Source organism: Eurypyga helias, unplaced genomic scaffold (assembly GCF_000690775.1).
Source record: "Eurypyga helias isolate BGI_N326 unplaced genomic scaffold, ASM69077v1 scaffold35646, whole genome shotgun sequence".
NCBI classification, from domain to species: domain Eukaryota; kingdom Metazoa; phylum Chordata; class Aves; order Eurypygiformes; family Eurypygidae; genus Eurypyga; species Eurypyga helias.
Window position 1 is genome coordinate 6,242 of NW_010257862.1, and position 13,221 is coordinate 19,462.

General features: G+C 48.5%; 1 protein-coding gene across 1 annotated transcript in view; it reads left to right on the top strand.

The window, feature by feature from the left end:
* Positions 1-11,717, top strand: part of LOC104511533 (disks large homolog 2-like) — a gene marked incomplete at its 3' end in the record, with an annotated part of 12,784 nt that extends 1,067 nt beyond the window's left edge. The window contains exons 3-7 of the mRNA XM_010154186.1: positions 940-1,014; positions 7,663-7,748; positions 8,259-8,379; positions 11,291-11,432; positions 11,611-11,717. Of these exons, the coding sequence (XP_010152488.1) occupies positions 940-1,014; positions 7,663-7,748; positions 8,259-8,379; positions 11,291-11,432; positions 11,611-11,717 (531 nt within the window). The remainder of the gene's footprint in view (positions 1-939; positions 1,015-7,662; positions 7,749-8,258; positions 8,380-11,290; positions 11,433-11,610) is intronic.
* Between the last annotated feature and the right edge of the window lie 1,504 nt (positions 11,718-13,221).

The following is a 13,221-nucleotide window of genomic DNA, read 5'->3' on the forward strand; positions in this document are numbered from 1 at the left end:
ATTCTGTGGTTTAGACTGCTGGTTGTGCAGGGGACTCCAGGGCATCACTTTGTGCTGTGAAACAGTCACGCTGCTCCTGAGAGCCAGCTTGGGAATTATCAAACAGAAAGTTTCTGTATAAGAATAGACCAGTGAACTCAAACCATAATTGTGAGATATTCAGACATTTCCACAAAATGCTGGGGATTTTTTAACAGCTCCTGGCACTCCCACTCCATCTGCTGCAGCTCCCAGCAAACCCCGCAGCTCCCAGTGCAGGAGATTAGCCAGTGCCTAAGTCCGACGGCTCTGCTGTGTGCGGGGGATTCCCTCTGGAGCTGCAATCCAGCCCCTCAGCTCCCTGCCAAGAAAATAATCAACTGTTCCGGAGAAGCACCACACTTTTAGGGCACCCCGTTTCCATTAAACATGGTGTTAGCCCACTGCTGCCTTGCACTTCTGCACGGCATGCTTAGGCTGGGTGGATGCTTGGGAAGCAGCACAAGGAGCTTCTCCGGCTCCCAAACCCCCAGAGCGGCTGGTTTGATGAAGAAGGTCCCTGAGGAATCTGCAGATGCAGGGAGGCTGTGTTTGGCCCCCAGCACACTGCCCTGACTCCCACAGGGATGCATGTATCATGAACCAGAAAGTGGTTCTCCCTGAGATGGAAACTTCCTGAGGGAGAATATGTGCTGGGAGGTATTTGCTCACTGCCATGTGTATCTTCTGGGCCTGCTTTGTTGTTGGGGACTTCTAATTTAGTGCAGAAGTGGGAAAATAAGGCTGTGACTTGGCTGCTCTCTGGTCATCCAGCTAAAAATTGGCACTTGGCTGATGGCGTTTGCCCACACCATGTGTTTCTGCCCGGTTTGCCATGAGCTTTGAGATGCAGCCAGGCAAGCTCGGTGGAGCATCGCTGCTAGCTGGTGTTGACCATGTGTTGTGGTCCTTGTCTCACAGGGCCGTGGACATCCTGAGGACAGCATCAGCCACCAGCCACATGCGCCTTCTTATAGCCCGCGATGACGATGCCAGGTAAGGGGTGTCATCTCACGCTAGGACAGGGGATCACGGCACTCATCAGCACCAGAGCTGGGCTGCCTTTGAGTTACCTGGGCTTAAAGCCCACGGTGAAGATGGAGGTGGCCCAGGGTCTCTGATAACTGTACACCGGTGAGAACATGCTGGACCTGAGGAAGGGAAGCATTGCTGGTGGTTCCCAGATGCAGACCTGGGTCCAGCCCAGCCTGTGCCAGGTCCATGGGGCATCCCAGCATTGAGCAGGTGTCTCCCCAGCAAGGGCCAGGGCAGCTGCAGCCTCAGCTCTAGGGTGGCATGAGCTCCTCCAGCTCTGATGCCTGGTGCTGAGCTGCTCTGACTTATCATGTCCTGCACAGTTTTGGATGAAGTCATAGAGGGACAGCAGGATCTTCCCTTTCCAGTTAGACATGTTGACATAAGGTCTTCCTTCCCCAGAGGATTCCTGCAAACCTCTTCCCTCACTGGTCCCTGGAAAACCTTGCTTTCTCTAGAGAGGCTTGGAGGACCCAAAAGGAGAAGGAAAGGGTTCAGTTTTGTCTTGGCTGGATTGAAGCTGTGTGGGACAATGCTGGTGTCATGAGAGAGAGCAGGGTTGCGGAAACTGAGGTATGGGATTAGTATGGTCACTCGATCCCATCCCCTGGGAGATCTGGTGCAATGTGCTGGAGCATCCTCTCCCTCTTGAATAGAAACACGGGTCTGGAAGCTTGAGGTGCACCAGGAACCACCAAAATGCGAGTGGGTTTGAGCAGAGTGCGGTCGTGGGCAGGCAGGCTAGTGGCACTGAGGCCTTGCACTGCACGTGGGTGACTGAAAATCACAGAGTCATTTGCTCAACGTACCCGCATCCCGTTAGCGTCAGAGCTGATGGTTTCACTCCTTATCCATCAGCAGCTCTGGAGCATTACTGCCTTAGCAGAACAGTGAGAGTGCTGTAATGACAGGGATAAGACCAATTTTGACAAAGTAATATTCTGGCGGAAGAATTATTTGCTATTAATGACGGTCTGCTTGTTACCTACCTCTATGCCACTCTTCCAGTGAAAATAAACCTCAAATTATTATATTAACTGCAAGTCCTTCAGTGCTCTATTTCTCAACCAGAGCCCCCAAAGCAGGTTTTCTGCCTTCACCCATGCTGATCTCTTCCAAGCTGTTCAGGCATCTCAGTGTGCCTCCTAATATCTTAAACTGCAGCAGATGTCTCTCAAAACGTACGCACGCGTGGGTCTGTCAGCAGCTCCAGCTCCTGCAGGCATCTGTCGGCAGTCCCCGGTCGCCCCGTGGAGGAGCTGCTTGAAAACCGACTGAGAGAGACTGGGAGGGCAAGGAAACTTTAAGCAATTTATTTGGCCTCCGTTTGCTGTTGGTTGTCTCTTAAATCTGCAAAAGGTTAGCCGGCGGGAGAGCAGGGAAATAATCAGTTTATTTATATATATATTTTTAAAAGATTTGCAGAGATTTCACTTACATAATCATCTCACAAACTGTTTAATACATGAATACATATCTTCAGGATTAAGAGCTGGGGAAGGATTTTTCTGCTTTCTACTATTTTTTTCCTTAGTTTTGTCTTTATTTTATTGATGCCCTATTATCTTCTAAGCCTGTCCTTGAGCGTGGGTGAGCAGACAGCCCTCTGCCTGGGTTGAAATGGGCTCTCTGACTTCCCAGGGGCTGTCAGCTCTGAGCTGATACCCATGGAGATGCTGTGCCGTGAACTCCCACGAGCTGAGGGCAGCCTTGCACCTCCCCACTGCCCAGCGAAGTGGCTCCTGCGACGTGAAAGACGAGAGAATGACATGGGGAGGAGTGTAATTCAGAGTGTTTGCGGATACTCGCACGCAGGTCTTCATAAAGCCTGATCGCACAATGCACGCTGGAGGAGGAAACGTAATCGCCCTGGGTTTGGGAGACGATTCAACTCGTCTGCCAATTTTCCCAATGACTCAGCTGAGTAGCATTTTGTTGTGGTTGCCGTTGGGTGAATTTGACTCATAAGCGCTATTATTTGTCCCTGGAGTTAATTATAGGCCCAAATTACCTGTGCTCTTAATGGAACTCAGTCCTGGCGTGTATAAGATGCATGTTTTAAGCCTGTCGCATCAGACATGCTACAGAGAGCAGCAGTAATGCTAGGGCTTAAAGCAAAAAATTCAGATTTAGAGCTGGACATGCTGGGTTTGGATGATGGTTGGATCTGCTTTTCGTCTGTGCTCATCTTTAGCTAATGAGGATCATTTTATTGTGTACGCATAATTACTGTTTATTCATTCTAAGCCTGAAAGTTACAGTAATTCCTTGTTTCCATGTGCTGCACAGATATCATCCTGGTCTTTCAGGTTTATCACTGCGAGAAAGCCAGTTTGTGCTGTCCCTCCTAGTACCTGCATGATAAAATGCTAAGTACATTGCATCTCGCGTGATATGCACAGTCATCGCGGTGAACACGGGTGGTTGTATTAACAGGGCTTGCACAACAAGCAGGAAGGAAGGCAGTCTGCTTTTCTCCAAATGCATAACCAGCGATGGATATTGGTGCAAATGTAAGGTTATTCCTTTCTTCCTGTGAGTGTCGTGTGTGATAGGGACAGCTCAGCCCATGGTTTGTCTGAGCATGCGGTGCCAAACTGGAAGGCAGTGCTGGGGCTGACTCCTGCAAGCCGGGGGTGTCCCAGGGTCACTGGGGAAAAACTCGCATCCTTTCACACAGAAGCCGAGAGACACCTCTGCACATCCCCGCTTCGTAGGCATTAATGAGGAAGCAAACCAAGCAGCGGTGTGATGTGCTGCCCGGCACAGCCAGTGCAGGAGGGCTCACAGCTCAGGATGTGCCAGTTCTGCAGCCCTGTGCTGGGATGGAGTTGGGCTGCCTGCTGGAGCTGCTGCTCCAGAGCATCATCCCACTGGGACAGCGATGGAAATGCTGCTGCAGTGAGCTGGCTAGGAGACGATCTGTTTTTGTGATGCTTTTGCAGTGCTTTGGGTTCACAGTTCCCACTGACCTGCAGGCTTTGGTTTCTTAAAATGAGCTATTAATTCAGCTGGTGTCACCAGCTCCTCTTTCTCCTCCAGCTGTGGAGCAGAGCTGAGGTTTCCAGACACTGTTCTTTCGCATAACCTTTGATGTAGCATTCACCCCTTTGTTCTCCCAAGAACAAAAGGGCAGGACAAAAAGGTATTACGAGATAAACCAACAATATTCTGCAGGAAGACTGACCCCCTGCTGCTTAATCTCTGCAGCAAGGTCGGCCTACAGCTGGCTGCTGCTGGCAAAACCTGTTATCCCACTCCACGCTGTGGGGCTGGCTGAAGGCTGCGCAGGTCCAAGCTCTGTTACAGGGATCTTCCAAACCTCAAGTATCTGTATCTTAATGAAAAAGGGAGAAGGGACTTTTAGAATGAATTTTCAACCTAATACAACCCCATTATTTTTTTTTTAAATAAAGCTGGGCATTTTAGCCCTGCAGACACCTGACAATCAAAAATGTTTTAGTAAGGATCAAATTTTAATTATTAAAGACATCTTCTGAAGTCTCTTAGTGTCTGAAAGCACAAAACAAGACTTGCTGGCATTCATTCAGTGTACTTGTTTGTTAATTGGTAACATTTGGGCACCGTTTGCCTGCTTGCAAATTCCTTCAAATACCGCACTGAGCACAAAATTAATTCTCAGGAGATTGACACTAGAAAGTGTATTGCTTTGCTGCTGGGATAAGCGTGTGTTTCAAGTTACTCAGGTGTTTACGTCCCTGGTGGAAGCGGGGTTTGCAGGACCGACCAACAAAGCAGGAGCCAGGACGGTGGCGTGTGACGTAGCTTTTAGTCACATTGTCCCTACAGCAAACGGCTGGGCTGGACCCGGGCTTGCAAGGCAACCCTGGGCTCAGAGCTCGTTGTTCAGGCTCCTGAGCAAATAATGATAAATACTCCTTTGTGGATGAACTTAACAACATGAAATAAACAGCAAAGAATGTTCAGGTCATGCGTGCCCTTGCAGAGTTCGACAGCGTGGATTGGTGATTGGGTTTGCATTGTTTAGCAGGGTTTAAAGGGCGTAAGAGCTGCTGGACTAGTTGCATTTGCATTGACTAAGAGTTTTCTCGCCATTGTTTTAAAATCATAGCCTGTTCTGTTCTCTGATGGATTATTATCTGAGAAAAATGTAACTATAGATGACCACAGAAACACCCAGCCCAAAACAAAACTCCAGCTGTGATGGCTTGGTAACCACTGGAAATAATACGTTAGCTTTCAGCATGTTAGACCTGCCACTGCAATAGGTCAGGGAGGGATAAAGCCACCAGTCCATGAGTTAGTTACCCGTGCAATGAGAGTGTGAATCACCCATAGAAATACAGAGGCTCAACTGGAAAGTTGGAAAAATTATGCTCAGGTAAGATCCATCCAAGGCGTAATCTAGGGAACCAGAGAACAGCAAACTGCTGTCCTACTGCTGTAGGAACTAAGTTGTCCTTCTGCTTTCTTGGTGCTGCTACAGTCTCTAAGGCTTTGAAACTGCCTGTTAAAACCGTTTTGCGGAAGGTGGGGTTTCTGACCAAAGTAGTTGCCTTTTTTTAAGGCTGTGGGTTCAGTTGATAAAGACAGTCATGTTGATGCAAAGTATTGGGATTCACCAAGGCATTCCACTAAGTATTGTGTGACACTCGGATTTAAAATTAGCATTAAACGGAATGAATGAGGCATACATTTGATGGCAATATAAGATAAGGCAGGCATTGGTCTTTGAAGTTTGTTGATGAGCTGGTTGTTAATGGGGACATGTAAATTACTGAGCGCATTTCCAGCAAGAACCCAAGGAGCTGATGATTCATTCATCATTTAATATTGTTGACTCTCATCTAGCCAATAATGTATAACATCTGTCCTGGTAAAGCATGCAGATGACACAATGTCTGCTTGTGTGCAAGGAGTCTCCTCACTGAGGAAACTTTGCTGTGGCTAGTTTCCTACAGATTAATGTCTTGGGCTTGTCTGACTGTCAAGTGTGAGAGCTAGTCACTCATAAGCAGGCTTTGCCTGTGGCTGTAGCATCAAGAAGGCTATGGGGATTCCCTCATGCCTTCAAAGGGGACATCTAATGTTACCGTGGCCACAGAAACAATGCGTTCAGGGTCTCTCCCTATTGCCTGGCTGCTTATTTAATGACACCTGTAAGAAATTAGTCATCCTTGAGGCTCTTCTCTCTGCCAAAAGGTTGGACTGACCAGGTGGTGTTGGGTTATGAAGGGAGAAGATCACAAAGTCACAGAGGGTCAGCATGCTCCTGGGAGCCAAGAGCCAATGTGGCAGGGATGGGCACAGGAGGCTGATGCTTGAACATGGCATCCCCGTCCTGTGCCTCCTCGGCCAAAGGATGCGAGAGGCTCATGGCAGCTCGAAGACGAATTACAGAAATGGTGCGGGAGCTAGTAAACATGGTTAATGGTGGTTCGAAAACGCAACATGTTACACTTTGCAAAAGGAAGGTCACAAAGCAATTCACCTGTTGTGTACAGGCAGTTACAGCTCATCAAGGACTCAACACACTTGGGTAGTTATATGGTGGTCAAACTTAACCTGGAAGAGAAGCATTAACAAAGGCACTTGGGCACCGAGCCAGCTTTCCAGGGGATGTTGTGGATGAGGTTGCTTTGCCAAGAAGTAATATAAGAAGCAGGGGGGTTACCTCAAGACAGAGGGATCATGCTAGATGTTTTTGGCTTGCCATTCCTCCCTGTTCTTGAATTCACCAACAAGCCCTCCTGGTCATGGTATCTGTAAACATAGCATGTGCATGCTGGTTCAGCACCTTCAGCCATGAGCTGCTGGGAAGAGTACAGAAGCCTGCACTGCCCCAGCATGCTGTACACGTGCAGGGTTTTGTTAAGGTCGTATGGTCCCAGAGTTTATCCTGTGATGTTCATGGAGGATGTCACCATGGATGGATTCAGAGACTGGGCTGCTGCTTTTGCATGTGCTCCAGAAGCTATGTCACATCTTTAGCCCAGCAAGAGCGGGCAGGATCTGCTTTCTGCTTAGGAAAGGATTAAAAACAGAGAATAATCTACATTTAACTATTCTGGAAGGAGTCACAAATAGGCCAAGCATTTTTGTTTCATGTTTGCATAGTTACAGCTCCTTCTGACAGTCTGTTTAATTTGTGTGGTGTGTTAGCAAAACTTCTGAGCCTTATAGATGGAGGTGAAATTATTCCAGTGGATTCCTGGGAATGCCCAAGCAGTGGGGTGCAAGGCAGGGCTCCTGTGTTCATCTGCCCTCTCTCAGGAAGGACAGTCCACAGCACCAGTGCCCATCCATATGTCCCTTTCCAGCTCCTCTTGCCCATGTTCACCATGAACACTTTCCAGGGCCGGCAAGGAGCACACCAAAGTTCCAGCCCATTGCAGGAAAGCTGCACTGCCATGAGATTGGTTATCGACCCTAAGTCTTGCACAACCTCCCAAACCCAAGAGGATTATACCTTTGTGTGTGAGAAAGCTCTGTGGGGTCCCCATCGCTGGAGGGCATCAGCCCTATAGCCTTGGTAGTGAGTCTCTGCCATCAGAGGCACCATTGTCATATAATCAGGTGGGGAATAGTTTTAAGCAGCAGCCAACTATACTGTGTTTTTGTTACCAGGAGAGAGTTCTCTGAGCTTCTGGAGAAGTTCGGCTCCCAGAGCAATACAGGCTCAGCACGTAGTTCACCAATCCTGCACGGCGGCAGTGAGTAGCTCAGCATGCCTTTGGGGGGAAACCAAAAGCCTCTCTCTCTGCTGAGAGAGTTTTCTTAATCCCAATGTTATTTTGAAGGAATTTTGATTGGATTTGTGTAGGTGTTTGGGTGGAGGTTTTAACAAAGAGAACTCCTGCTCATCCTTATCACGAGCCTTTAGTACATCCCTGGGCGCAGGGCAGGAGGCATGGTCGGTCCTGCCTGCACAGAGCGAGCACAAAGCGAGGCAGCGAGCTAGCCTCCTTGGGGTGAGCAAGGGAGAATTGAATTGGGGTCATAACAGCTTCTCAGATCCCCAGGCTGCTTAACTGACATGCTGGGCAGGTAACCCCAGCAGTACCCATTTTCTCTCCAAGAGCAATATACTGGTGTCTTTAACTACCATGTGGTTTTTCCAAAAAAGCTAGGAAAACAATGTCATCTCTCAGTGGTAGAGCAAGGGAAGAGGATGATGCTGGAGTATTTGTGTTCCCTGGACTAACTCTGACTTTGCTGTTCAGGTCGATACCTGGAAAGTACATCCTCAGGCTCCTCCTCGCGCTCTCAGAGCCCGCTGCTGCTGAGCCCCGCCAATTCCCACGGCCCCTTCATCGGAAACCCGGCACACGCCTCTCACGCACAGTACGTACAGGTTGCACAGGGCCGGTCCACAAACCCTGTTCCTTGGTCAGTCATGAAGATGTCTAACACCTTCTTAGGGGTAGATCTGGTAAATACTTCCCGTGTTTGAAGAACTGCTTTGTTCACACTTATGTCTTCTACACCATTGTGTCGCTACGAAGGTGAGGAGACCACAGCATCTTCTGGAAGTCCTTCTCATGGTGGCGTCTTGAGTGTTCTTGGGGAAGCCTGTGCCCAAGAGCTGAAAAGCTACTGTGTCGAGGCAGTCAATATGTCTGCAGTACGGTTAACAATGCAACCATTCCTCCTCCTCTCCTCTGAAACCCCAGGGATAAGCCGTGGCTTATAGCCCACTGAGAGGGCCCTGCACATCACCTTTACAAACCGCATCAAGAGGGAGTGTTTCTGCAAGGCCAGTGGTGCTTTTGGAAGGCGTTTCAGGACCTTGTTTTCTACTGCCCTGCTTCTGGCATGTTGGCATCGTTCAACAACAGCACAAACACTGCCCTCTCAGTGCAAACACTCCCAACACCCTTCGCTTTGGTGTCAACAGCGGTTGCCTACAGACACCATGTCCTTTTGTCTCCGGAGCATCTCCTGGAGCATGTGTTTTCATGTGGTCATCTGCCCCTTTCATATTTCGCAGGGTCAGAGTTTTGGACAGGCAGAGCTTGTTTTTCCACGGAGTCTTGTCTCCAGGGTGCTCGGGGTTGCCCTTCTCAAGAGGGACAGCTTGGAGTGCGTTAACAATCGTGGAATTGGGACCATTCGTCCCCAGGGCTTGCAGCTTCTATTTCTTTGCCAGTATAAACAAGCCAAGTCACTGGTAAAGAGAATCAGACCTCACTGCAGAACCAGTAAATCCTCTTGCTAAATACCAGCTCTTTATTAGGGATTTGCAGAGGAAAAATATTTGGCACCAGAAGTTTAAGCTGCTTGCATGGAGGGAGAGACCCTTACAGAGGAGAGGCCGGTTCATCTACTTGGCAGCTGGTTTGGACCAACTAGACATCCCCGCTCTGCTGTTAACCCACTCCAGGCAGCGATATGGGCTAGAGGGGACCTGCTTGGTGGCTTCTTTGCTCAGCATTGCTATGCTGTGCCGTGTCCCGCTTGTCTCCATGCCACTGTCAGGCCCCACTGGTCTCCTCCTGGGAGCAGCATGAGCCATTTGAAATCACAGACTGCGCAGAGCCTTGGTCAGCTGCAGAGATGTCACTCGGGACATGTGCAGAAGGGTCTTTTTGTGCATGCAGCTGCCATCCCTTACCCACCCTTTCCTCTCACTGCAGGTTGTCCCCAGGCTGTGACCTCTCACTGCAGTGTTTTCTGAGGTCCTGCCACCCCACTGAGCAATGGGACCCAGATACAATTCAGTCTTGCCACAGATAATAGCTGATATTTTGATCTGAACTGAGGGTTTTGATGCTACATATCATAGCATAATTTCCCTAAAGTATTTCATAGAATCACAGAGTGGTTTGGGTGGGAAGAGGCCTTAAAGACCATCCAGTTCCAACCCCCTGCCATGGACAGGGACACCTTGCACTAGACCAGGTTGCTCAAAGCCTCATCCAGCCTGGCCTTGAACACTTCCAGGGATGGGGCATCCACAGCTGCTCTGGGCAACCTGTTCCAGTGCCTCACCACCCTCTCTAGGAAGAATTTTTCCCCGATATCTAATCTAAATCTACCTGCTTTCAATTTAAACCTGTTACCCCTTGTCCTGTCACTACCTGCCCTTAAAAAACAATTTCTTAGAGCAATAGTTTTTCGTAAGACTGAAATTCATGCTACACGAATGCAGTCCCTTTCACCCACACAACATGGATCTCTTGGGGGTCTGCTGCCGGTTTGGAGGGGTGCTGGCCACATGCTGCTCTGTCACTGGGGATGGCATCAATTATGCGCTGGCATCACTGTGAGAGGCATAGGATACACAGCTGTCATTGCGTCTTAAGTTATCAGGTAACGTGAGGAGGACCAGAAACTGCAGACAGTTTGGTGAGTGGCTGCTGTGGAAATAAACTGAAAAGGAGAACAGCCAGCTCCACCCAGCCCATTAGGAGGAAAAGGGTAGCTGACCCTTAGATCCCAGGAATCCTGCCCCAAAACCTCCCTGTTGCAATGCTGCCTGCCTGCCCGTAAGTGGTCAGTGAAATCTGTGCTCCCACAAACACTGCCCAGAGCTGTCTCTCCCACTCTGCATGGAGCTGCCTGCCATGTCCTGGTTTTGGTGGCCTGTTGGCTCCTGTCGAGCAGGCAGCACTTTGAGGGTAGGGTCCAACCTTGTTACTGTTCCATGTGCAGTACGTCCTTGACTGGGTGAGCCATCTGCTCCACTGCCACAGAAGTAAATCACACTGGTGGGGGGTATTGCTATTAAGGGCTCATTTCTTAGGGTATCTTGCAAGGTTTTGAGTCCAAATCTTGGTTAAGACACAGCCGGCTGTGTATCCTGAGCTTCACTTGGATGTTTGCTAAGGGCTGCTTAATAGTTGACCAATCCGTAAATTGCTGTCTGAGGATGTAGGCCAGAGTTGCTGAATTCGAACAATAATCTCATTGATCCTTTGTATGCTTTCGGCTATAAAAACGAAGAGTGCCAAATATATCCTGGTTAAACCTTTAGTTTCTTCTCTCTTTATTGTCTAAATGCAAATGGGTATTCCCCAGCATTTGGCAGTGTGTAAACCAGTCACCTTCATAATGCGGAACACTGCCTCCTGAGGAACTGGAGTCCTCACCTCTCCTTCCCAAGGTTGGGTGGAAGGAAAGATGCAGGGGCAGAAAAGGTTGGGAGAAGTTAGAAGGATCATGCACGGAAAGAAGGCTAGTCAGAGGTTGTTCAGCGACGTGGGAAAATAAACCAGATCACCTTGAGTCACCTGCTAACATCTCTCCCTTGCAGCTACTCCATTGAATCAGGAATCCAGAGCATTTCTATAGCAAAATCCTCCGGCTTAGGGCTGACAATCAGTGGTGGATCTAACAGGCCTGATGGCCCCATGATATATGTTCAAGAGCTTATGCCAGATGGTGACTGTTACAAGGTAAGTCAGTGTGGAGACCCTCCATGACTTTGCAGTGGGGACCTCTCCTAGAAGCTGTAGCTGTTCTGAAGCAGCTTTTCTAAGAATAGATGAATAATGCATTGCATGGACTAGTGAGGACTTGTGTTGCAGCGGGACATTTCTTCCCAATGCTCTGACTTTCTCCTTCTTTGTTTAGGATGGTCGGCTCCGACCTGGTGACCAACTAATCGCTATCAATAAAGATTCTTTGGTGGGCAGCACACATGAAGAGGCCAGAAAAATAATTGCAAAAGCCAAATTCAGGTAGGCATGTAACGTATTTCCTGTCATCAACATGGTGCTGTTGAGTTTTAGGCAAAACCCCTTCATGTCATACCAGTCTTAAATGATGCTTCAAGATGGTCCTGGTAGGTGATCGTGTAAGGAAATCTTGAATATATGGATCATCCTGAAGTGTAACCCAGACCTTCCCAACGTTCTGACCCTCATGAATATCCTCTATCATTGCTCAGCAGAGTTCTGCCACAGAACTGAGGTTCAAAGAAGCAACCCAGCTGGTGGATGTCCAGCTAGACAGATACAGGCTACGTGGGCTGAAGTGAGATTATCCCGGAGAAAGAACCATGGGCTTGGAAGTTCTGCAAATTTAAGTTGCATTTATTTTGTTTTGTTAATAAAATGTTCTGTATTTGTTGTTTGTTTAAGAAACGAGGGAAGCACAGAAGTGGCCTTTATTCCTGGAAGGGGACGGTTACATCCTGGACTGTCAGTTCATAACAACATCCCGTCACCACCTCCAAAGGCTGTGGGAAATGGTCTGAGTTCCTGCAGACTGAAGGTCCACGTGAGGTCCCCAGAGGTAGGTTGAAGCTCCTGTCTAAGACCACAGGCATCAGTGCTCTGATCTTTCCTTTATCAGAACCCTCTCCTTCAGGGACTCCACGGTAGTCCTTCTGGACGGTGGGAATTCTGTGATGCTGATATATGTAGTCCTGTCTTACAGCCAGGTATTCTAAATCTGAAATATTGTTTCTTCTGTCCTGGGTTTGAGATAGTGAAAGATCTGTGGAGGTAATAAGAGGATGTTTTTCTCCAGGGCCTGCATTCAGACCTGTTTCAGATGTCTCAGCTTTTAAAAAAAACAAAACTCTTCTGTGGATGGCAACCTGCATCTCATTCAACAGCAGTCATAGGGCTGGAAGGGATCTCAGGAGTCAGTTTGATCTACTCTTCTACCCAAAGGCAGGAACAACTCTTTGTTCTTAAGACCTCTGATGAGGATGAATCCACAGCATTCCTCAGCAGCCCACTTCTGTTCTTCACGAGCCTAATGATAAGCCAGGCTCATTCTCCCTGGGAAGCTTATCTCCTTGCTGTGTTTGCAGAGACAAGCACTTGAGCTGTGCGTGGTAAGACAGGATTTAACCACACCACCCTCACGATAATTTAGGCCCACGGCTGGATTCTGTGTGTTTGTCACTCCTCTCCTGGACTGGTGCAATGCTGGGTATAAACTTCCTTTAGGAAAGGACGGCTGGATGTTCCTTACATACAAGCATCATTCACAAAAGATCTTTCTTTCCAGACCCTGTGGAGATGTGGACTTGCAAGAGGGCCACATACACGTTGCCTTGGGTGTAGCAGGCTGTAGACATGCTTAAGAAAGTCAGCCTTAGCCCATATACATATAGCTGAGTGGTATAGTTATATCCTTTACCATACAGCAGGAAGTGTGCTTGTGTAATGCTGTGCACCTATATGAAATTACAGTACTGGCTGGGATTAAATTGCTCCTTTCCTTGCTTTG